This window comes from Lynx rufus, unplaced genomic scaffold (genome assembly GCF_022079265.1).
Source record: "Lynx rufus isolate CCGP_SWC_20201006 ecotype Redwood Valley unplaced genomic scaffold, mLynRuf1.p SCAF_15, whole genome shotgun sequence".
NCBI classification, from domain to species: Eukaryota; Metazoa; Chordata; class Mammalia; order Carnivora; family Felidae; genus Lynx; species Lynx rufus.
In genome coordinates this window covers 38,246,230-38,271,793 of record NW_025814829.1, presented here as the reverse complement: position 1 = coordinate 38,271,793, position 25,564 = coordinate 38,246,230, and the positions used below count along the sequence as shown (strand labels likewise).

The 25,564-nt window shown below is 45.4% G+C and overlaps 1 protein-coding gene across 1 annotated transcript; it reads left to right on the top strand.

Annotated features, from left to right (window-relative positions):
- Nucleotides 1–1,575: 1,575 nt before the first annotated feature.
- On the top strand, nt 1,576–23,558 carry RGS8 (regulator of G protein signaling 8). Its single transcript, XM_047077301.1, has 5 exons — nt 1,576–1,601; nt 4,053–4,154; nt 5,218–5,282; nt 21,947–22,113; nt 23,329–23,558. The coding sequence occupies exons 1-5, from the start codon at nt 1,576–1,578 to the stop codon at nt 23,509–23,511; spliced, it is 543 nt and encodes a 180-aa protein (XP_046933257.1). The 3' UTR covers nt 23,512–23,558.
- The last annotated feature ends 2,006 nt before the right edge of the window (nt 23,559–25,564 follow it).

The window sequence follows — 25,564 nt, the reverse complement described above, 5'->3', positions numbered from 1 at the left end:
AAGGCTGAGCTGAGTAAAGGGATGGTGGAAGGTCCGAGGGGCAGCGGTGGGCAGTGCTGGATTTGGAAGGGAGAGAGGCAGGCATGGAAGCAGTCCCGGCAAGCCAGTAGGAGCTAGCAGTGGGAACGGGAAGAGACGCAAAGCAGTGACCGGAGGCCTGGTAACACCTGCCCCCAATGACCTTGCCTGCCATGTACGTGGGGAGCAGTCCCTGCTTCTGTTCAGCACCAGAGTAATGAAGGCCCCTGGCACAGGCTTCCCGTCCTCTGTGGCTGTTTCCCATAAGCGGGAGGAAATGAGGCAGAGGTGCCCCAAACAGTGATTTCTTGCAGCTGTAGGAGAACCTTAAGGCTGCAAAGAGCTTCGATTTCCTGACTTCTGGCCAGGCAGGTGTGCGCACCATTAGGACAAGGATGAAGGAGACGTCCTCACTGGCAGGGAACGTGATCTAAGCTCAGTCGCCTGGGGATGAGCTTTTACACAAAGTCTGACTGGTTTTATTTATTTATTTTTTAGTTTAGTTTTAAAGCAGTCTTTTAATTTTATTAATTATGGTATTATTGGAGACGGTATTTCAAAAAGTATTTGTTGAAATGTTCCGTGTAATATCAAAATAACTTACATGGAGTAAGATCGAGTGGGGACCTTATCTATCTAAATTAGGTTTCTTTTAAAATGGATTCTATGTTTGGTGTCAGGGTTCCCCGGGGGAGCCCTTTATGGATAGGCTGCTCTCTTCACGTGTTTCTTCCTGTCATTTTTGTGGGAACAAAGGGTTTGAAGTACTGAGAGTGGGACCCTCAGGAGAGAGAGATGATCAGTCGATGAGCCCTCAGCCTCAGTATCCCCTTTCCTGATGTCCTCCCTGCTTCAGGTCAGGAACAGGCCAGTGCCCAGGCTGAGGAAGGTCAGGCAGCCTCCCCGTGGGCAAGACAGAGAGGTTGGCATATTCATTTTGTCAGCTTGTGCCTGTGATCCCTGCAAAGGAGCAAGCCTATGCCGTGACAGTGCTCGATGAGCCTTCACCCTTCCTCCTGCTTATACCCTCCCAAGGCTCCTTGCATCCCATCCTTAGAGGAAGGCGAGAATCAGAGAGGCAGCCAATCAAATAATTCTAGAACAAGCGCTGACCACCCACTCCCCACCCCTGGCTGGCTGTTCACTTGGGCCCCACCAGAGTAAGACAAAGAGAATGGTAATTTTTGGCTTGCCAGGCCCATGCCTCCCTCCCCTGGGGCATGTGCCCCACTTCACTGTTGATGGGCTGTGTTTTGGGGACGTAGGAGCCACCCAGCAATTTGTCCCTGTTCATCCTTAGTTGGTCACCCTTCCTCAGGACAAGCAGGCATTTGTGGGGAGCGGGCTGTGTGTGGGAAGGTATTCTGTCAGCGGAAAGCCATCCAAGAGGATTTGTAGCGCAGTCAGATAAGAGAGGGTGGTCCCCCTCTTACAGCAGATTCTTTGATTTTAGGTGAGAGGACGTGAGAGGGATTTACCCCTGTGCCCCGCAGTCTTATCTCCCGCCCTGACGTCCCTGCACACCGGCCAGAGGGTTAACCGTAAGCGTGTGCCTGCATGGCCGCTTTACTGATGCCACGCAGGTAATGATGCTAACCTGTTTTCCCGCGCCTGTCCCTTTCCCCTTTCTCCCCTGCTGTTTGAGCCTGCCCCAGCCTTCTAATCCCACGGGTGGTCCACTTGCATCCAGCCCCTCAGGCCATCTGTGTGGACCATGCTGTCCTTCCTGGGTGCTTCTTGCAAAGTTGTGGCCTTGCAAACGGGACCTGCCTTAGCGCCGAACCCTCCTATTGACTGGTGGGACTCATGGGGTGGGACTGTGCATGAGCTTGTACTGAACCATTTAGGGACCTCTATAAGGTACTGAACAGGGAAGAGAGATGAGGGCAAGCTTTGATTTCTGGTTTTGTGTTGTTGTTGTTGTTGTTTTTAAGTAACCTTAACCTTTGACTCTCACTTCTGCTCCCATTATTTCAGACCTAACTAACAGGGTTATAATTCAGGTCTCAGCTACACAAGATGGAAAATCAAAACCATTTGGCCCCAAAGAATATCTTGTGGAAGATCTTTGCAAACTATTTGGGAGAATCACCGTTGTCTTGGTAACAAGTATACCCTGTACACTGGCCCCTGCTAAACTTAGTTAGATGGCTTTTGTGGATTTGCCATTTTTTGAAGTCCTCTTAATTGCTCTTTGGGGGCATTGACCTGACTATTCTGTGATTGATGATTCTGGGGCACCGAGGAGTGAATGTACTCCCTGAAAATTGGGTTTTGGCCTTGGTGCAGCCAGAGCAAGACCTTTACTTGAATTCATGGAATGTGGTGACTCAGGGGCCCTTAATCAGTTGCTCACGTGGCCTGGTGTCAGAGCACCCTGTGATTTGTAAGAGTGAGTGGACATAACATGCTCACCATCGCCGGAGATAGAATGGCTAGCACCAATGTTTTAAAATGCCACAAAATCGATGGCTTCATAATGCGCCTGGCTGAGATCAGAGGTGGGAACATAGGACGTGCAGACCCAGTTTTCTGCAGGAGAGGGGATATTTCTGGGAACTTGGATGTTCCAGCTTTAAAAGGCTCTCGGAGATGGGCTGTGGAATACAAATGTCCACCCTTGCCAAATATAATACCATCCCAGTTGACGTTTGTTGGAGAAGCTGGGACAGGGATGAAAACCCATGTGGAGTGAAAGGAAGAGATCGAATTGGATGGCTTCTAATGTCTCTGCCCAGGTCCAGGATTCGTGAAACAGGGGAAGGGAAAGCCAGGCTGGAAGAACTTCCCTTCCACATGGAAAATAACTTCTCTAGGACTATTTCTGTGGCAAATTGTTACCAGTGTGCATGTGGCGGTGCCCTTTTAGGTCACTCCAAAGTCCTGATTTGATTACCCCAAACCCTTCCCACTTACCTTTGCTCTGCATGCGAGGAGCTGCCACGGTTAAAGGTCCAGGGTCAGTAAACTTACTCTGTCAAGGGACAGAGAGTAAATATTTTGAGTTTTATACAGTCTGTATTGTAACCATCCAACTCTGCCCTCCTGCTTGAAAGCAGCTTTAGACAATATGGAAATGAATGGGTGCTGTCGTGTTCCAGTAAACTTTATTTACACAAACAGGCATCTTGTGGGGCCGTAGTTTGCTGATCTCTGGTTAAAGGTTAAAAGGCACTGATGTTGTAAATCAGAAAGAGACATTCGCGTAATTTCCCATTGGATTCTCCATAACAGAGAACCTTTAAACGTCTTAGGAAAATAAAAAGTACAAGAATTTTACACATATGTGTTAAAATTGTAAACATGCTGATTGAGATAAGCCAGAATATAAGTAGGAATATGAGAGATGAGTGAAGTCCATGAAAGAACTGAGAAAGGGGTCCTGGTTCTTGACCATTCATTGCAGTCACCTATGGGTGTTGGTCCTTGCTGGTCCGTAGCCATTTATGTATAAGTATATATATCCCCCCAGGTTTTGGGATGAGTGGGGAGAACCTGAGTCAGAATTAATTTGCCTTAAAGCTTCATTTGTGTGCTGAGATTCTGTGGTCTGCACCCCTGTCTTATGCGAACAACTCTCTACCCTCTGTGTGGGTACCACTTCCAAGGGTTTGCAATCAGAAACTGCTGCTGTTGCTCCTTTGCCCTCCTAGTGGGAGAGCAAAATGTGGATTGTTATTTTGTCTTCACCGTATTTCCTTTCCCTACAGAGAATCCCAATTTAGAAATTCTTCCAAGCTAATGACCTTCATTGACTTACTATCAAGTTGAATGTTAGCTTTGAAAAAGCCTTAAGCCTCTAGGGGGTAGGGTACCTATTACCATTCCAGTAGTCGAGTTAGGGAGTGAGTATATCCCTTGATCTTCTAGGTATCTCTCCTCTTGTTCATGAAATCTTTAGGGACCGCCTGGGGCAGGATGGGGGGTCAGGGGAGGCAGCTGAGGCTCCTGCAGCAGCAGTTCCGGGGGGCCTTTCTAGAGCTGACAGGTACGATCACAACAGTTCCCCGTCCTTCTGCCCTGTGTTGTTGCAGGAACAAAGGGATGAGGACCCGCCTGGGATGCCTGTCTCACAAGTCAGACTCGTGTAGTGATTTCACAGCTATTCTTCCCGACAAACCCAACCGTGCTCTAAAGTGAGTAGTGCGGCCACCTGGCATTCCCAGGGAGATCACCATGGGGTGCCCACCTCAGGGCTGTAGGACCTGTTCTTCTCTATTGAGTTGTTGACCAGATGAGCCGGGTGACAGTAAATCCCTGCCACTTGGCAGCTTCTTTTATATCCCTAAACGCGAGTGCGTGGACGTGTACTTTCCTTTTCAAAATGCATGATTTAATTCAGAATAGGAACCCTGTTTTTACTTTTTTTTTTAACGTTTCTTTATTTTTGAGAGAAAAACAGAGTGTGAGTCAGGGAGGGGCAGAGAGGGAGGGAGACACAGAATCCGAAGCGGGCTCCAGGCTCCGAGCTGTCAGCACAGTGGGGCTCGAACCCACAAACGAGATTATAACCTCAGCTGAAGTCGGATGCTTAACTGACTGAGCCACCCAGGTGCCACCAGCTCTTTTTACTTTTAAGAGAACCATATTATCCACCACTCTTACGAATCTGTGATGAAGGATACTCCCTGGTTCTACTTAGTTGGCCATCTGAGCTCTTAGTTTGGAAACAAGCACTCAAAAATACTCTAAAAATGTGTTTAGGTTCAGATAATCTGGATTCAGTGCCTGTACTGTGCAAGTGCTGTGTTAAATGATGTCCTAGATGTTACCTCCTTTAACCCTTGCAAGGTTCTGGGATGTGCATCATGATACCCTTTGCACAGGTGAAGAGATTTATGTCACAGTAAAATATGGAGTCAGGAGCTCAGCCTACCTTTTCTGACTCTAAGGCTGGTTTCTTTCCATTGTTGTCTTGGCATCTTTATATCATGTGCTTACTTAGCTTGGTTTTTTAGACTAAAATCTAATGTACTCAACACACTGAATTCCAGTACTGAGGTTTGCCATCAGTTACTTAAGAATGTACCCATCGACAGTGACAGAACTGTAGGAATCCAGGTGTGGTTCTTCGTCTGTACCCCTTCCTCTCATTGTTCTGATTTGTTTGCCTGAGCAAATCTCAATGGTTGCTGATGGCGGGGTGGGGGTGGGGGGTCATTTCAGAAATATTCAAGAGAGATGTTTCTTCTTTCCTAGGAGACTATCCACAGAAGAAGCCACGAGGTGGGCAGATTCCTTTGACGTGCTTCTCTCCCATAAGTGTAAGTAGAGTCAGGTCTCATTGTGTCGCAGCAAATCACCCGTTTAGCAAAAGATGCACCAAATTCCCACCATGATCCAGGTACTGTACTGGGTGCCCCACACAGCTCAGGTCCTGCCCTCACAGAGCCTCCTGCTTAGAGAAGTAGATGGATAACAAAACACAGTTTAAGTGTAGTGGGAAGAGGGCCTTCTTTCCTGCATTCTGGGTTGAAAGTATGGTCCCAAGAAGCCTTCATATTTTCAGCAGTTCTGGCAAGAAAGAATTCAGTTTAGGGAGTTGGAGTGATGGGCTCAGTGGGAATGACCGTCTAGTTTCCACCCCAGATCTTGTTTATAAAATTAAATGACCTCCCTCCAAGTCCCTGGAGAGCCTTGGGTTACTCATCCATCAAATGTATATTCTGTGCGTTTTGTTAGTCTCTTGAGTTGGCATAGTTTTGTGTTTTCTTGTTGCTTTTTATTTTGGGGCTTTACTACTCCGGCTGTATCACGCTCCTCAGTTTCTGGATTGGTGTGGTTTTTACTAGAACATATTTCTGCTGCCCCTTCTTTTCTGTTTTCCCTTTTCCTCATTTCTCATGCCTTTTGTCCCCCAACAGATACAGACGTAATCATGCATATTTTGGGGTGGAAAGGGTGCTTTGATGCCAGCCAAACTTTCCAGCTCTTGCTTTTTTCTCATCATAAGCAAGTCCAAAATTATCAGGCTTTGAAATTCTACTGGTGGGGTGTCTGGGCAATTTAGTCGGTTAAGCCCCGACTCTTGATCTTGGCTCACATCATGATCTCAGGGTTCAGTTCATGGGTTCGAGCCCCTGCTTAGGATTCTTTCTCTCCCTCTCTCTCTTTGCCCCTCCCTCCCCCTGCTCATGTTCTCTCTCTCGCTCTCTCTCAAAATAAATAAATAAAACTTTAAAAACAAAAAAAGAAATCCTAGTGGCAAGAAATACATAGGAGTGGGCGAGCAGGGGTGAGGAAGAGAAGAGGGTCTTTTGCAGAGGAAAGGTTTTACCCAGACCTTCAGAGTTCCTTTTATACCCTTCCTGCCAATAGTAGAAATCCTGATTGATCTGGGTACAGAAGGGTAGCTTTTAGCTTAGAGTCTTGTTTCCACTTAATTGGGGAACTTGATTTTTGTAAGAGGAGGTTAAGGGCATTGGCTGATATTCAGACCTATGTTCTTGATTTTGACCCAGCTCGGCTGCTAGGTAATTGAGTGGCCTTGATGGAGTCCCCCAATCCTCAGATGTCTTTAGAACTGGTTTTTCTCTCTGCTGGATGGGCTGTTCCCTCTAACTATGCCCCTGATCCTAGTAAACTAGTTAACAAATGCTCTTGAACAGATTTTAAAATGAAATGTGAGATCTAAGACTAAGCATATATTGTAGCAAGTAGTTTCGTGAGACACATAGTCATTTGAGTGTTCTGTGGACTACATTCAGGAAGGAAAACAAGCTAGCATAGGTAGAGTGTGTGTGACATGTGGCTGTACCCCAAACAGCCAGCTTCTGTAGTAAATTTGCCAAGGTAATGGCATATGTTCAATAATACTTTGGATTTGGCAGGAAGGCTTGTTTTTATGAGGCTATTTTTTTGACTTGTTTTCTGGAGTCACATTAGGCTAGACAAGTGTCACTATTAATTTACACCTTCTTTCCTGGCTGGATTTACTTCAAGGTCATCTTGAAGTTTGGTTTCTATTTCAGCCTCATAACTGACTCACTTAGTTCAAGTCCCTGAGGCTGTTTCCTCATTCTGAAATGGTGATAGAAACACCTGTGTGCTACCTGTCACCTGGGTATGAGAATCTTCACAAGAAGACACCTTTATTGGGGTTTTCTACTTAAAGGTGTTGTGTGAGAATATGGTGGTATTTTTTTTAATGATGCTTATTTATCAAATGCAAAATAAATGTGCCTTAAGAATAAGTTTGCAAATTTGGCTGCCAGTTATTAATGCTGAGCCATTAGAGACAAAGCTTATGGTCATTAAATTAGCGGATGGAATCTTAGGGTATATTTGAACTGCTGCAGTGACAAGACCTGGAGATTAAAAGGTTTACTTTTATTTGTTTGATTCAGTGACTTTTAGAGCTGCAGACACTTGGTTCTCCTTCCATCCTGGATGTATTTGGTTTCCAGGAAGGCAGTCACTCCTTTCTGAGATGGGGATTCCACTAAGGGGCCACCACATTGCTTCTTTGTCAAGGCACAACAGAAATAGGTTGTTTTGGACTTGGAGGTTCTGTGATCCTTCCTGGAGTCTGATGTTCTGTTTTGATTTCTGTTTAGCATAGAAATAAAAAGCCAATGAGCGAACATCTTTGAGAAGAAAGAGGCCTGTATTCACAGGTCACTGGCAGAATTTCCGTAGCCTTCTCCCTGTGAAGGCTAGGGAGGAGTTGGAGCCCAGGTTACCTTGAAGGGTGTTGACAACTTTCTTAAAGTCTAATTAATTTGGGTTAATGCTGTGACTCAATTAGGGCTGATTAAGCTTTTCCAAAGGGATTGCATGTGTGCTGGTCCCTCAGGAGGGACAGTGGTTGATCAGAGGTGTGCAGGGCTTTCAATTAAGATAGCAAAATGTCCTAAAAAGTAAAGAAAGGAGAATCACGAATGAGCTCCGGAAACAATGTGCTTTAGTCTAGAACCCACCCCCCTGGTAATCCTCTGTATGTAGGCAACTGTCCTCCCTGAGTTTTCTATTTCAGATAATTCTTTTTTTCCCCCATTCTCAGTTTATGGAGCATCTTTACCTTCCCTACTCTGCTTGAGTGTTTTGGGCACTCATTTATTTCAATAAAGGTGTACTAAGTGTTCATTATGTTTGAAGTCTGTGCTAAGCAGTTGGTTGGGGGTGGACAGGACAGGACCTCCCTGGTGGAGAATGCAGCCTTCTGAGACGTGGACATAAGAAATAATAGTGTGCTGACTACAGGCTAGGGAGTTTCAAGATTTCAGATAGAATCCTGATATTGGGTGTTCCTCTTAAATTCCATTTTGTCAGTATTAGAAGTCCTTACTGACCTGGCAGCAGCGGGTCTGTTTTTAGTTTAGAGCATTGTTTGCACTTAATTGGAGAATATGCTTCTGCACAATTAAGTTAAGAACATTAGCTGGTAGTCAGACCTGTGTCCGAATGATTTTAACCCGGTTCTGCTTCTAAATAGCTGGGCAGCCTTGATGGAGTCCCTCAATCTCTTGGAAAATCTGGTTCTTCATCTCTACAATGAAGGATCTGGAATACGGTGTTTCAGAGACTGGATCCAGGACTACCCTCTTGTTCTAGGATGCTGTCTGTAGCAATCCCGGAGACTGAGCCATAACCAAACACCTACGGCAGGTGGTTTGAGTCAGCGCTGCCTGCAGGGTTACGTAAAGCTGCTTCAAAGCTGAAATTGTTCAGGCAACCAAATGAGGGGCTGAAGCACCTGGGTTACGAAGCCTTTCCTCCTCGACAGGGTCCCACCATGTAGGGAGCTCTTCTCAGGCTCAAACCTCAGGAAAAGAAGAAAGGAACTTCATTTTTTAAACTTTAGAAAGAGAAAAATCTGGAAAGCAAATATTTGAACCAGTTTGATTTCCAATCACATTTGCTTACAAGTGCAGGACCAAGCTGAAGAGATACCATGGAGGTCTGGGGGACAGCCACTTGCTGAGGGCTTCTTTTTTTTCCCCCAACTAACAAATGAAAAATGAAATTGCTGGTGACTTGATCAGCCAAAGAAGGATTTCTAATGTGGGTTAATTTGGCGTCTTTTTCCTGCTCATCCAGGGACAGTTAGACTTGGTGTCTGTGAGCTATGCTCCTTACACTGCCCTGGAGGGTTTGTGTGTATGCATGTGTGTGTGCATGTACATGTACACATCGAGAAGACTTCCTGCCTCTGCACCTCATACCCAGGACAGCAAAGACTCCCAGTTTGTGGGAGAATTCTTTTCTGACGGGTTACGGGAGAGTAGGCACAAAATTGTGTGCTTTGATTTCCTCCTGATGTTCGTGTCCAACTTTTAGTGGGACCCTCAGTCCTGAACTCTGATTCAGTTCAAACTCTGAATCTTCCTCCTTCCTTTCTTCCTTCCTTCCTCCCTCCTTCCTTTGTGTGTGTGTGTGTGTGTGTGTGTGTGTGTGTGTATTTTCACATAAAAGTTGGATTCATTCCAGTTTTAAGAGGAAAGTGTAGACAGGGTTTCTTCCCCTTTCTCTCACTTTTTTTAGCCTGATCCTATACCTGGATGACAGAACACCTCACCCTGGGCATCCATTTGGTCCTTGGCTTTGTTGCATTGTTTGCCCAGAGCATGGAGGGTCTGTGCTGACCTGTCCCCACCAGGCCCAGGGAATGTCAGGCAAGTGGAATAGTATAATTGAAAGCTCTTTTGCATTCACAGAGTTAGTATCCACCTCTAAGAAAAGGAGACCAATAAATAAGGAAGCTGTTGGTTTTTAAAAATTGGCCTCTTTGGGATAATGATTGAGATATAGAAAAATATAATGACTTGATCTGGTCACACAGCAACCAAGCAGAAAACCCAAAACAAACAACAACGTTAAGATTATGAGCTAATGAAGTTCCTTAATTATTCATCCAAATGGTCATTAACTTTAGAATGTACAGTTTAAGTATCAGGTTTCCATTCATTGCATAGCCCTCCCCACATCCTTCTCTAAGCCAAAAAATTCTGGAACAGTGTTACTCAAAGTGTGATCCAAAGAAAGCAGCCCCAGCAGCTGCTGGGTACTTGTAAGAAGTGAAAATTCTGGGGTTTGGTCTCAGACCGACGGAGGCAGAATCTCTAGGGGTGGGACTCAGTAATTTGTTTTTCCTCAAGCCCTCCAGTAATATTTATGCCCACTAAATCTTGAGAAACACTCTAAAACATAAGTACGTAAAGCGATGAATCTGGAGCATCTTGGTGACACAGGTGGCCTGTGCTTTCCAAGAAACACACTGAAGACTGTGTTACAGCCTTCCAAAGTTCTAAGGCAGCACAACCCTTTGATGGTATGATGCCACCTATGCAGCGGGTATGGTGGACGGTGTTTGCCGTAAATAAACAAAGATGGCAAGTGTGTTTTCTGGATAAACTGAGGCTAAGGGTTAGAAAGAGGTATGTGAAGGAGACACGGATGGAAAAGAAGTTTCTCTTCCTCTTTGCCAACCTCTCTACATTGTTATGATCTTTACTTGCACCCAGGAATGTGGGTGCATTTAGCCTTTATAGAAGGAGTGCCAGGAATAGATAAGGTAACTATTCAAAGTCTGCTGGAAAAGGTTTGAATGAAAAGCAATTGGATGGGCCTCCAACATCCATTCTGTCGCTTACTGGCTCTGTGACCTTGGGCAAATTACACAACTTCTCTAAACCTCGCTTTCCTCATCTGTAAAAGGAGAATGATAAGCCTTGCCTTGCATAATTGTTTGAGATTTAAATGTGGCTATGGTTGTGAAATGCTAAGTATGATAACATGACGTAGAAGGGCTCCACAAAAGAGAACTCTTTTAATTATTTTTGTTATAACACAACATTAAATTCATCGAGGAAACGGATTTCATGCTTTCTGTATGCTAGAAATGGCATCAGCTTCTTTCCATGGGCAGCTGGGGGTTGAACATGAGGGTTGGGTGGGGACTGTATTAGAATCGTCAGTGGGGGTGCTTATTCATATTCCATAATACCTCACCCCCTTCATGTCATGAGCTTTTGGTATCCTTTCCTCATCCCTTCCCAATTTCCCTTCAGTGTATGTGAGAGAATCCCCCCTGGGGATGTAGTTTTTAACAACCCAGCAGGCGAATCTGATGTGGTCCCTCTTTGAGACTCCCTGCAGTGTTCCTGTATCAAACTAATTAGATAAATATTCCTGGACATTTAATTTTGGGAACCTTTTAGCTGATGGACTGGTGTACCTGGAGCTTTATAACACTTCCCTTGTATTAAAGGAGTCATTTGTGAATGCTTTTACCCATTAGGGACATTTTTCTTTGTTTCCCTTTCAATAGAAAACTCCTTGCTAATTTCTTATACTAGTTGCGGATACAGGCCCTAGCTTGGTTTTTGTCGTTGTTGTTACTTGACCTAGCTTCTGCTTGATAAAATAGAAAAGAAGATTGGAATAGGAGTTGTAAGACCCAGGCTGTCCTTAGGCTTCTGCTACCACGTCCTAGGAATAAGAAACCATCCAACCTTAGAGCCTTACCATTTCTTTGTGTCCAATGTAGGCCTTAATCTCTCATGTCCTTTCTGGCTCGAAGAGTCTAACACCTGTCAAATCCTACTACTGTTATAACATACCATTTTGCTATACGTACACTAACAAAGTGAAGATCATTGAAGAAAATTATGTTAATCACAAGGCTGAAGTATAATTAGCATGCCAGTTGCTTGCCAATAAATGTCAGTAACTGGAAATAGTTTGTCCTCTAAATAATCTCTTTACCTAAACCTTGCTAAGCCCCAGTTATTTGTTTAAAAACCTTTATTTTATAGATAACACAAAAGAAAGACTTTGATCCTAACGCTGTTCTCATCACAGATTTCAAAGGAGTGAACTCAGTTCTGCATCAAAGAGATTTTTGACTTCACCATTAGTATATGCATCCTGGATTTTATAAATAAATTTGCCTTTCTTATCCTCTGACATTGAAACCCATTCACCAGTTTATTTTTTCCTATTGATCAGGGATGCAAGAGAACTCTGGTGTCTGGGACAGCACTTTGGTAAACAGAGAGGTACCCCCAAAATATTTCTTGCGATCTTGTGTTTTTCGAAGCCTGGGAACTGAGCTGGGCTCCAGCCCACCCCATGCCAGCTGAATCAGGGCTCCTGGACGTCGAACTATTACCTAAGCCACCCTCCCCGCTGCACCAGCTGTACTGCTCATTCATAGTGACCCAGTTTCGGTTCTTATGTAAGCACCCTGCATCACAGAACTAAGAGGAAGATGCCGGCAGCAGGCAGCACGTGTGGCCACGGGTATGTTCTTGGAGATTCTGTGCATGCCCAGGGGGATGCCAAGATTCTGCTGAGTGTTCCAGGAATTCTGGACACGAGCCTCTCCCTTCCTGCACTAGATAGACACTAATTTCAATAAGATGTGTAATGTTCATAGAGCCTTGACTTCTTAGAATGTCATACAGAGAAAACCAAAGTGAAATAAAAAAAAATGAAATTAAAAAAAAAAAAGACAGATCCTTTTGTTTCTCTCTCATCTTCCTGAACTATTCACCACCCACCACCTTTAAGTTACCAGGTTTGTCTTGGGGCATTAGGCATGTTTATTCTGTATGATGGCACCTTAAGCCCCAAAATACAGGCTTCATGGTCACTAACTCACATGGAGCACTCGCTGAGTGTCGGGCCCTGCGTGTCCTAACTCCCTTCACCCCCAAAGCTCCATGGAGCAGGTACTGTTAGGATCTGCATTTCACAGATGAGGGAACTGAGGCACAGAGAGGTTAAGCATAGTGCCCAAGGTCACACCTAGCTAGTGTGTGTCAGAGCCAGGGCACAATCCCAGGCAGAATGGCTCCAGGGATCAGAAAGGAGTCACTCTTTCCTTCTACTTGGGATCTGTGGGGACTCAGAAACTCCAGGACCTGGGTATCTGGGAGGGAGCAGGGTTTGGCACGCACAGGGCCCCAGGCTGGGGAGCACAGCTTATGCAAAGCAGGTCATGCTGAGAGATGCCTATAAATGCTCATGAGCCTTTCAGAGGTAAACTGGCATCCTTCATTCTAACCAGCTGCAGTTTATGGAGAAGCAGAAGGGAAGGAGAGGGTCCTGGTGGAAAGAAGGAAGGGGGAAGAGGGGAGGAGGGGCAACAAGGGACAGAGGACAGAAGAAAAGGGAGAGACGCTGGGAAAAGATGCTGAAGAGTCAGGCGAGGACCAGACAGAGAGTTTGGCCGGGATGAGGTGGGAGGGGATGGAAGGAGGAAGAAAGGATGTAGCTGACGAGGAGGAATGGCTCTGGCTCTGGTCCCATCCCGTTCCTTTGCTGGGTCCCAGAAGCAGGAAAGGTGGGCCAGGTGGTCTGTACACAAAGCCCACTCCCGCCATCTGCTCTGGGAGGGGGAGGGGCTCCCACCCCTTCTCACATCCATTGTTCCCAGGTGAAGTTTTTCTTTGCACAGTGACCCTCACCCCTGCCTCCAGAGCCAGCCCTGGGAATATGGAGGGTGGTGAGAGATCGGGGTGGAGAGGGGTGGGGGAGCAGAAGAGGAGGGCTGTGGGCAGGCACAGTCCGTGCAGAGCTTTGTGAGCTTTTTCTTTACCACAATCTGTTCTCTAGACGCTACTGCTTCTCAGGTCTGGACCCTCCCCATCTCTCCTCAAGCTCTTCCTTTGAAATCCCTGACAAATTTTAAGAGCCATATTTTGCTTTGGTTCCCCTCCCACTGTGTCTGAAACCAGCCCTGGAAATGCAGATGACCGCATTTTTGGGTTGAGGCTGCCTGAAAGCGCTCGGCATCTTTACAAGGTCACTCAGCCATGCTTTGTTACAGTGTCCCCAGGCCACCGTTGGGGAATGTGCCAGTCTGCTCTATGTGACGCTGCTGTGTCTCAGGAAGGATGCTCAGGGAGGTGCTGCGGGAAGAAGAGAGTTTAGGCCTCCATTGTCACCACAGATAAGGTGATGGCAGGTGTCCTCCTGTGGGAGAATCTCCAGCTCTGTAAGCTAGGTGTCACATTTGCCCCACTGTGATGTACTTTCAGTGCGACAGCTTGATTTGGGGTTATTGTCCATCCCTCCTTTGAAGGAAGAGATGACGTGAGGTTCTCCGGCGATCACGAGAGGAGACACAGGCAGAGGGGGCTCTGAAGTCACACAGATGTGTGTGAACCCACTGTCCCCTGTTACTGGCCATGTGACTGCAAACATTGAACCCAAACTCTCCAAGTCTCACTTTCCCTCTTTGTGAGACAAACTCACAAAGCCAACATTTACTGACTGCATGTAATGAGCGTTGGGCACTTTTACGTGGATCGCCTCATTCAGTTCTCAGAACAATCCGGTGCAGTAAGTCCCAGCATTATTCCCATTTTACAGGTGAGATGATGTGGGCTTCAAGATGTGAGGACATTTTCTGAGGTCGCACAGATTCGGACCCAGACGGGCTCTCTGACTCCAGAACCTCTGCCTTGATAATAGGGTTGGTGTGAAGATTGAGTGAGTTGACATATGTAGATTGGACAATGCAGAACTGGTTCGGGGTAAATCCTCAGTGCATTGTGGTGATGATGTTGCTGAGGAGGAGGACGGAAAACAATCAGCTAAGAGCTGTGTCTGGTGCAGGCCTGACTTGCAAAGGGAGCGCAGAGCAGACTCTTCCCCAGGGAGAGTTAATAAGATCCAACCCCTCACTTTACAGATGAAGATGCTGAGACCCAGGGAAGTCGAATGTGTTGTCCGAGGTCATAGAGCTAATTATGGGCCTGACTGTGATCAGAAGGGATGCTCCCAACTGGGACAGTGGTGCTCCCATCCCAGGTGGGACCAGAAAGGTTCTGTAGGCTGCCTCAGTGAAGTTGACAGGAAGTCATGAGCTGGGTATGAGTTTGCCATACATTTACTTCAAATCCCCATTCCTCCTGAGTCCGTCTCCATGGCTTCTAATGTAATCCAGTGCCCATCCTTGTCTCTAGGTTGTTCTTCTACCCAAGATACAACTCTGCCTTCCACAGGGACTCTTTCGATTTCTCCCCATCTCATCTATTGCCATCATTCCTGGAAACCTCACCATCCATGGAGTTACTCATGGCCCCCTTGTCTTGGGCTGAGATAGCACTCCCTCCATTCCCCCCCACCCCCAGCCATTGCTGGTGCAGGCATCGTTTGGGCCCCACCGTGATGCAGAGCTGGAGACTGGACTCCTGACTCACATAAGAACACCTGCTTTATAATTTGGTATCCATGCCACTTATTAATCATGTGACCTCAGGCAAGTTATTTAACTTCTCTAAGCTTCACTTACTTCTCTACAAATGGCAATAATATGAGGACCTATGCTATAAGTATGCCAGAGGTACCTAAAGCATTTAATGCAGTGCGTGGCCCAAAGTGCTCGATCAGTGCCTGCGGTGGTTGTTTTCAAGATTCCTCCTCTAACTTCAACTTTTTTTAAACCTCCTGTTTATCCTCCTCCCCTTTTCCTGTGTCCCAATGTTTAGATCCTAAATCCTGCTGTTCTCTGGGTTTAAGCTTCCTTTACCAACCTGGACCTGATGGTCCTTTCTTTGACTGAGAGGCACATCTCCAAACTAAAAGTTCTTGCTTCCTTCTTGGTGCATCGTAACCTTGTCCAGGAACTAGAACCTAGGCCTTTGCAAGTGTTTGCCTGTTTCTTATCATGTTCCTATTCATTTTTCCAAAGTAGCTGTTGTCAACCCTTCCCAAACCCCTACCACACACACTGGACTTATAATTATTCAATTAATTATCTTAAATTATTGCTCACTATCTGTGACCCTAGACTAGCTTTTGAGTTCTGTGAGGTGGTGACTTCATTGATTTACTCATGTCGTATCCTGCAAACCTAGCATATGGAGGCAGACCACCTTCACAGGGACTTCACCGCAAATTAACGAAGATCAAGGCTGTTCAAACTTACGTATCTCAGATATGTCCCTTCCCTGACCAATTCTTTCCGTCTTCATCCACCCTACTTTCTTTTATTCTACTCTGATTTTAAGGAGCACAAGTTCTTCTACTTCTTCTGGGTCCCCCTCCTTCTCCAGAATTTTCCTTCATCAGATACATTCTTTCGTTTCTTTAATCTTTTATCTTCCCTTGCTCTTTTCCTTCTGCCTGCAATACATCTGGAAAGATCTTGCTTTGGAGTCATAGGGACCTGGTAGGGAAACTTGGCTTTTCTTGCCAGCTGTGTAACTGGGACATTGCTTCGACTTCTGCAAGTAAGCCTTATGTCTTCATTTGGAAAATGAGAGTGCTACTATCTATGGATCAGCATTGTTGTGAAAATAAATTGAGCTAGTGTTTGCAAAATCTCCAGCAAAAAGTATGGCATATAGTAAATAGATAAAACTCCCTGCCCCAAATCCCAAATAAATATATCAAAATAAAACCCTACCATCCCTAGGTCCCACCACCTTCTCCTGCTAAAATCAGACAGGAACTCCTTCCTTCATTTTCTGGCACCCAAACTAGAAACTTCCTGGTATCCACACGCAGCCCTCTTCTCTCCATCATAATTCTGTTCTCAGGCTTACTTCTCTACCTTCCTAGGGGTAACATTTTATTAGTTAAACTCTTTCCTTTAATTTCAACTCCTCCTATTCAACCAGTCTTTTCTGATTAGATCCACATCAAACATACTCAAGACTAACAAAACAAAAAACAAAAACACAGAAAACCGCATTTTTTCCTGACCTCCTGTTTCCTTCTAGTAAAGCTATCTGATCTTTCTACTCCCCTTCTTGCAAGAGACATCTGAGTTCACTGTTTTCTGCTTCCTCTCCTCTCATTCACCACCACGTTCACCACAGTGTGCCCAGGATCCCCATTACACCACTAAAGCTGCTCCTTCCCATGGTTGCTGAATCTCACCACCGAATCCAACAGCCACATCTCAGCCCATAGCTAGCTTGACCTCTGGGTAGTGCTGGACACGTGGCCGCTTCCTCCTCCTTGAAACGTTCGCTTCCCTGGCTTTTTGCAGTGCTGTGTTATCCTTCTATCTCTCAGGCTCTTTCACAGACCTCTTGATGTATCTTATGAGTGGGCTCAATAATTGTTTACATTATTTTTTTTAATGTTTTTTTTATTTGGAGAGAGAGTGAGAGCAGGGGAGGGGCAGAGAGAGAGAGAGAGAGAGAGAGGAGAGAGACAGAGAAAATCCCCACAGACTCTGTGCTGTCAGTACAGAACCCAACTCCGGGCTTGAACTCCCGAACCATGAGATCATGACCTGAGCCAAAATCAACAGTCGGACGCTTAACTGACTGAGCCACCCAGGCACCCCAATAATTGTTAACATTATTATTATTGTTGCTGTTATTATTATTATCATTATTAAACCCTAATCTTCTTGAACTATTTCTAATTACTCGAACACTCTTAATTCTAGGCCTTCACTTGTGTGGGTCCCCCTTCCTGCCAGACTCTTCTCCACCTTCTCTTCCCTTCTTTCACTTAGCTTCTGGCTCTTCAACTTCACATCTCAGCTTAGAAGCTTCTCCCTCCTGCACATCTTGCCTTTCCTCCTCAGGTCTGGCTCAGGCACCCCTTCTGGGTACTTTCCCAGCAACGTCTGCTTTCCCTGTCATACCACTCTTCACGTATACCGTAATTACCAAATTATGTTTTCTTGGCTCAAATAGCCTCTCACTGTAAGTTCTGAGGGCTTCGTTGTGCCTATTTTTTAGCCCCTCGCAGAATGCCTGGGTCCCATAATGGGTGTGTGTGAATGAGTGAATGGATGGGTGGAGGTGGCATTATTGCTGTGTTGGATTGGGAATTAATATACCTTATATTTTTAATGCTACATAGTATTACCTGTGTGAACTCTGTCAAGCCCCTCCTCCAAGCTTCTTGCTCTATACAATTGAGAAAAGTTCAGCAATATTCCCGAGGGCACTTTGCAGGTGCTCTCTCTTTTTTAATCTGCACAAAGGCCCAACACAGTTGAGACTTTGATGAAAGGAGATAATGTCTGCATCTTGTCTAGCATGGATGGTTTCCCGAGCAGCGTTCTCTTCACCAATGCCATCAGTGAAGGCAGAAAGGTAATGTTCTTTCTTTATCTGTAACTTGATTCAGGTTGCTCGCAAGCACTTGTTTTTGTTCAATGGAAAATAACACAAAATCTAACATTAACAGCAAACTTTCAGCTTTGCCATTCAAGGTATTTATTTAGTCTCTTCTGATTTAAAAACAACAGGCTCGTCCAAGTAACTCTTCCAAGTCACTTTGAATTTACTCTTTTAATGTTTTTTTTTAATGTTTATTTATTTTTGAGAGAGAGAGAGTGAGGGAGGGGGGGCGTAAGGCAGAGAGAGAGGGAGACACAAAATCCAAAGCAGGCTCTAGGCTCTGAGCTGTCAGCATGGAGCCCAACGCAGGGCTCAAACTCATGAGCCATGAGATCATGACCTGAGTTGAAGGTCAGGTGGTTAACTGACTGAGCCACCCAGGCGCCCCTGAATTTACGGTTTTAGATACATGCAGTGTTTTAGCATTCTCTCCCTGCCCTTTCCTTCCCACGCCCTGCCCACAGTGGAAAAGCAGCTGGAGAAGGCCTTTGGCCTGTGGTCTTTAGGTCCTCCTTGCATCCACTGATAGTGTCCATCCGCTGCTTAGAGACCACCTTGCTGAGCCAGCTCTGCCTTGGCTCTCATGGGCACTGAATCTCCTTGGAGGCTTCCACAGCTCCAAATGGTATTCTACCCCGCCTCTGCCTCTAGCCCCTGCTACAGGTGCCTCTTCTGCAAGCAATGGCAATCTCCTGGCAGGCAGGCAGGCTAGCTCTCAGGTCTGAGTTCCCCAGAGCCTGTGGAAACTTCTGGATTACCTTTGTAAGAACTTGGAGGAGACAAGGTATGGAAAAAAGAGCATCCACAAGGGTTTTTATGGGCAGGGATTTTATGACCTGTTTTCTGATGCAAGTGTTTTGTGCATTAGTAGTTTATAAAAGAAATCATTGATTGAGTGATTCTCTAGCCATCTCTCTGCCTAATCATTGCCACGTTAGTGTTTCATGCTGTCTTTGATTCTCATTTTATCTTGGATTTCTACTCCCTCTTCAAGGTTTTAAACCCAATGTAAGAATGAGGGTGAGTGGGGCCCTGAGCCAACCTCTCATAGGAGTCTAACCTATGTTACCCCCCTCTTCCTTCCCTGGCACAGGAGCAATTTTATTTACATCCTCCCTGATGGAAAACAACCTTACATCATATTCTGCTTTCTCCATACTCCTTGTCTTAGAGGACCATATGTCTTGTCTTAAGGTGACCGTATGTCCTGGTTTTTGCCTGTGGTGGTCATGGTTTATGCCCATTGTCTCTGTGTAATTAATAGGCATGGCCCTCTTCACTCTCAAAAATGTCCTGGCTTAGATGGTAAATTTCATGGCTACTCTGCTTTTGATAAACACGTGAAACTCAGGCCTCCAAACTTAGATTTCTTTTTGATTTAAAGCTTGACTTTGGGAATTGCATCAAAACCCTTTTCTACCCCAATTTCCTGCCCCTTGCAAGTAAAGGCTTGGTTTTTATGACTGTTGTTCTAATGAGGGAATTATAACATCTATTTTTTTAAATGTATGTTTATTTATTTTTGAGAGAGAGAGAGAGAACACAAGTGGGAGAGGGGCAGAGAGAGAGGGAGATACAGAATCTGAGGCCTGGGAAGGCTCCAGGCTCTGAGCTGTTAGCACAGAGCCTGATGCAGGGCTCAAACTCATGAACCTGGAGGTTATGGCCTGAGCTGAAATCAGGTGCTCATCTGATGGAGACACCCAGGTGCCCCATAACATCTATTTTAAAGACAAAGATACCCAATAACTTTAATTAGGAGAAATGAAAATGTTTCACAAAAGAAAAAACAAACATTTAAATATGGCAACAGCATGGCGCCACCAATCCATGATCCTGGGCAACACATTGTCCTGGTGCACATTGGTGGGCCTCAGATACTCAGGTGATTCCATCCCTTAGAATTAAGAACTGTTAACGTATTGTCCTTTTGACAAATTTTAGAAAAGAAAGAAAACATTGTAGCCAGAGTCTTTTTTTTTCTTTTGATTAGAGAGAGAGAGTGGGAGAAGGGCAGAGGGAGAGAGAGTGAGAATCCCAAGCAGGCTCCACACCCAGTGCAAAGTCTGACTCGGGTCTCGATCTCGCAATGGTAAGATCATGACCTGAGCTGAAATCAAGAGTCAGACGCTTGGGGCGCCTGGGTGGCGCAGTCGGTTAAGCGTCCGACTTCAGTCAGGTCACGATCTCGAGGTCCGGGAGTTCGAGCCCCGCGTCGGGCTCTGGGCTGATGGCTCGGAGCCTGGAGCCTGTTTCCGATTCTGTGTCTCCCTCTCTCTCTGCCCCTCCCCCGTTCATGCTCTGTCTCTCTCTGTCCCAAAAATAAATAAACGTTGAAAAAAAAATTAAAAAAAAAAAGTCAGACGCTTAACCAACTGAGCCATCCAAGGTGCCCTCAGAGTAATTTTTAACCAACGCAGTCACTTTATTCTAGGCTATGTCTGCCCATCCCCTGAGGACAGTTTGTAGAAAGCTGTAGCTCTTATTTGAATAGTGAAGAGTATGTTGAGGGTTAAGATAATTCATAAAATATATTTTAATATAAAAACATTAGCTGAGTATATAGGCAATCAATGAATGTTGTTTTCCAAATCTATGTGGTAACCCTGCTCATCTTATTCTGATTAGAATCAGAGCACGTTGCTCTGTTTTGGCAACATGCATGACATTGATTTTATTTTATCTATTTTTTTAAATGTTTTTATTTATTTTTGAGACAGAGACAGAGTATGAGCAGGGGAGGGGCAGAGAGACAGGGAGACACAGAATCTGAAGCAGGCTCCAGGCTCTGAGCTGTTAGCACAGAGCCCAACATGGGGCTCGAACTCACGGACTGTGAGATCATGACCTGAGCCGAAGTCGGACACTCAACCGACTGAGCCACCCAGGCGCCCCGCATGACATTGATTTTAAAAAATGAAAAGGTGTGTTCATCATTAAGTCATTGGGAGAAAATTATAGTTAATCTTAATTAAAACACGTAATTTGGTAAGCAGGATCTTTTAAAATAAAGTATCCATGGGATGAACCATTAAAACATGGGGCCTCAGGGGCGCCTGGGTGGCGCAGTCGGTTAAGCGTCCGACTTCAGCCAGGTCACGATCTCGCGGTCCGTGAGTTCGAGCCCCGCGTCGGGCTCTGGGCTGATGGCTCAGAGCCTGGAGCCTGTTTCCGATTCTGTGTCTCCCTCTCTCTCTGCCCCTCCCCTGTTCATGCTCTGTCTCTCTCTGTCCCAAAAATAAATAAACGTAGAAAAAAAAATTTTTTTTTTTAAAATAAAAATAAAAAAATAAATAAAATAAAAAAAAAATAAAACATGGGGCCTCAAAAGGTTTTAAAAGAGGCTGGGAATCTTTTGCAGGCAATAGAATGGCTTCAGCGACTGAATTTCAGTAGGGTGTTTACTTTCAGAAGTTCTTCTGGTAGTAGTGAAGGATTTTTCCTGAGGCATTCACACCCTCCGGTAGTTTGTCTTGTAAAAGATTGTTTTTTTAGGGTGGTTGACTTGGATTAGGGTTCAGAATGCATTACGAATGTCACTTTGGCCTCATTAGACTCAGGGGACAGCTGACTCTGCATTAGGGGACAGAGAGTGACCACTGAGGGCTGATGAGCAGTGACCAGGGTTTCCCACAGTCATTATTACTGTGGCTTCCTAAACATTTCTCCCTAATATCACTCTGATCCTTGAGTAGGAAGCAGAGCCTGCCTCCGGGGATACCGGTGTGTTTAAGAGGTAGAGTCTCCAAGAGGATGTGGAGGAGCAGTGGGGGTTGGACAATCAGGGCCAGTCTCACATTATTACTACCTTTCTCTCTTTGATCTACAGTCCGTGAGCTTATGCCTCTTCCTATCTCTCTTCCTTTTCACCTTCCCCACACCCACAGATGGGGTGGCCGCCTTCCGCGCCTTTTTGAAGACCGAGTTCAGCGAGGAGAACCTAGAATTCTGGCTGGCCTGTGAGGAGTTCAAGAAGACCAGATCAACTGCAAAACTGGTCTCCAAGGCCCATAGGATCTTTGAGGAGTTTGTGGATGTGCAGGCTCCGAGGGAGGTGTGTTGGCGGTGGCGAGAGTCTTGTAAGACCTCTATCCATGGCTCCTGGCTCACATCTCTCTCTTGGCGGGGGTTTGAGCCAGTCTTGTTGGGGACTGTCTTCTGAACTGAGCCTTGCTGCTCTGATGGCTCTTAATGAAAAGAGGATCACTTCTAAAGTGCACAGCCCAGGGCTTCTAAAGAGGGGCTCTATTAGGAGTGCTTTAGTTGTCTTTCAAACATGTGCCTGCAAGACCTGTGTTTCTATAGGGATTCTGTAAGGATAGATGCCATTGAATCCATGTTAGTTTTCCTAGTGGAAGGCAGCACAGGTTAATGGGATGAGCATCCACTTTGGAATCTTATTCCAGTCTCAGCTCTACCAGTTAGAAGCTGTGTGGTCTTATCTGAGTTATCTAGTCTCTCTGACTCCCATTTGCCCCAAAGTGAAAGTGTACCTTTCAAGACTACTCTGAGTATTAGGGATAAAGCACCTCGTCAACATCTGTCACTGTCTATTAATGAGTCATTACAGTCATTTATAATAAGTTATTATCATTTTTAGTAATAAAATGAATATATATGGCTGTGCTGAGTTATAAAACAGAATTTTACTTGGGAGGATTTTATAGAAGCAAAATGTTTGCTGTCTACGAGTTTTGGTGTGCTATATACCTAGGACTCTTCAATTATTCTTTGACTTGGGAGGTAGGAGGTCTTTGCCCAGTGCCCAGGATGCTGTAGACCCTTTAAAATGCTGCTTAGAACAGAGATGTTCATTCTAACCATAATCTCTCCTCCTGGGGCATTTGTTTCTTTAGTGGTTAAGAACAAACAAGAGGGCAAGCTTCCTTTAGGGAATCCACATTAATACTTACCTTCAGTCTCAGTCTTTGCTTGACATCATGAAGACCCCTGGATTAGGAGTTAAGTGATTTGGGATTTTGCCTTGGCTCTGTTACTAACTTTCCATACTGCTTTAGAGCAGCCTTTTAGTCTCTCTTTTCTTCAGTGTCCTTATCTGTAAATTGAGACAAAGAATGTCTGGTCTTCAGACCTCACAGGATTCTTGCTGGGATTAAAAGGGATAACCTCCATGAAAACAGTTTGAAAAGCATGACTAAGCTTACATATATAAGATACTGTCATTAGTAATTATTACATAGCTAGGAGCAGTTGCCAGGCACCTTGGCCCTTGAGGGCCTGTGACCATGCTCTCTGTTTGTGTCTCCAGGTAAACATAGACTTCCAGACCCGAGAAGCCACGAGGAAGAACATGCAAGAGCCATCCCTGACTTGCTTTGACCAAGCACAGGGAAAAGTACACAGCCTCATGGAGAAAGACTCTTATCCCAGGTTCCTGAGGTCCAAAATGTACTTAGATTTGCTGTCCCAAAGCCAGAGGAGGCTCAGTTAGACCTCAGATGGGGACTCTTGGAGGTCACTGGCTTCCCCCCTCCCCTTGCTGCCAAGACCATATTCTAATGTGAAATGTCATAGGTGTTCAAAAAGCAATGGCATTTAGTTTGGGAGCCTGGGGGATGAGGAGTGGATGAAGGGCCATTCCAAAGTAAGATCCAGTCACCAGAGCTCGGACTCTATTCCATTAACCCATGTTTGTGTTTTGGTTAGCGGTAGCACCTTGCTGCTGTTACCCTCCTTCTGGGTCAGCAACTTGCCCTTCACAATGCCTTGGGTCATTTCCGCTGAGAAGGCAGATTTGCTATGCTGGGCTAATGTGTAAATAATGCAAATGCAATTCCCACCACTTCCACATCCTCCTCAGTTAGGATTCCTGGCTCTAACTTGTACTATACCCCTGTGAGGAATAGCTAGAAGACTCTGGCTCACCTAGGTGATTTGCTGTCACAATGTAGTGGCCAGTGCTAGTGTAGGAGAGAGGTTTGTGGGGAATCCCAGGTTTCTAACGCTGTCATTGACAGGTGGCCTCTGGGAGAAGGGGCAAACTTCATGGAGCTGGCTATTTCTTCCATTTCCACTAGACCAGTGTGAAAAGCTGTCATCACTGCCCATCTTAGCCTAGGAAATTCACAAGACATTTTTACCCTCACAATTCCATGAAGGGTCTTGGGAGATCTCTTATATGATTTCTGATGTGGCGTCTGCTTTTAAGAAAGATACAGCTTGCAGATCTTCCTTGATTCTACCAAGAAGTATTCCAGAAGTCGAATGACCAGGGAACATAGCTCCAGTAGACTTTTGTGCAATGGGGCGCCATATAACCTCTCTGTTGCTTAATGTATTTGCCGTCACCTCCCTGTGGCATCACACATCACTGATCTCTTAGAATGACAGACAGCTTGGCAAAGGGAGGTGAATTCCCATAGCATGGACAGCTTTCATGGTGCCTAATACTTTCCTTGTCTCTCCCTGTCCCCCCTTCCATGCAGGTCATGTAATTATGATGGGGGAGAATGGGAACTTAGGCTGTAACTCTTCAGCTTGCTTCCTGGGAGCATGCTTTCTTAGAAAGGTCTCTCTCATGAGAGCCATCTTGGCTATTCAGCAACTTCCTTCTTGATCTCTGACCTTTTGGGATTGAACATGGAACAGGAGGTGAGGCTAAGATCACTGTGAACATCTGGCTGTGGAGAATCTTCCTAAAATGCTTTCATGGTACCCTGAGGCTCCTTTTGGAAATGTGTCAGGATACTCTTCCTTGGAGGGTGAGCGTAAAGCACCCTAGCTTCCTGAGAAAAAAGTGGACTTCAGCACAAATTTGCAGTGCCAGGGATATGAATCCTCAGCAGAGAGATCGGAAAGTGGAAGAGGAGTCTGGAAGAGGCTGGTCTCCAGGTGGACCAAATCGTAGAGAATATGGTGGAGTTACTATTGGGATAATTCACAGCCGGTGGATTTGGAGTCATTGCAGATCTCCACAACTTTCAGCTTGACTAAATGAAATAGCTGCGATTAGGCGTAAGCTCTGGCGTGCAGGCGATTGAGAACTGGGCTGAAGCGTTCTCCTTTTGTGGGGTGATGGGCCTCTTTAGGTACACAGGATTCTAGTGTTTGCATTCCTGTCCAGTAACTTTGTGAATTTCTTCCTTCCTTGGCTGCAGCTAGACAAGTTCAAGAAGGCTCTTGAGTCCCACTGGTGTTAGGGTCCATTGCTCCGCCATGACACGTTGTATCTGTTAAGTGAGGGCTGGTAAGGCTGTCTGAACCATCAAGGAGAGAACACATACCTCTTAGCCCTCACACCGAAGCACTCTGTAAAATCTCATGTTCAAGAACTCCGATGCCTCAAATAGGTGTTGTTAGTTAGATCAGGTAGTGTTCCCCTGCCCCCACTGGTAAAAAACCATTCTTAGCTAAAGCTGCCAGAATTAATTTAATGATCAAATTCTTGAACAGGGTATTTTAAACATTGTTTACATATGAAATGTACATCTGCTGCCAACTCTACTGTCGAATATGAGGTGCATGTAAATTGGAACGGCACAGAG

Bases quoted from the DNA above. Each gene is read 5' to 3' on its own strand.
- RGS8 (XM_047077301.1), top strand. From the start codon at position 1,576: ATGGCCGCTTTACTGATGCCACGCAG. The intron at 1,602-4,052 runs GTAATGATGCTA...GTGTTGTTGCAG, and splicing joins GCTTTACTGATGCCACGCAG to GAACAAAGGGATGAGGACCC. The intron at 4,155-5,217 runs GTGAGTAGTGCG...CTTCTTTCCTAG, and splicing joins AAACCCAACCGTGCTCTAAA to GAGACTATCCACAGAAGAAG.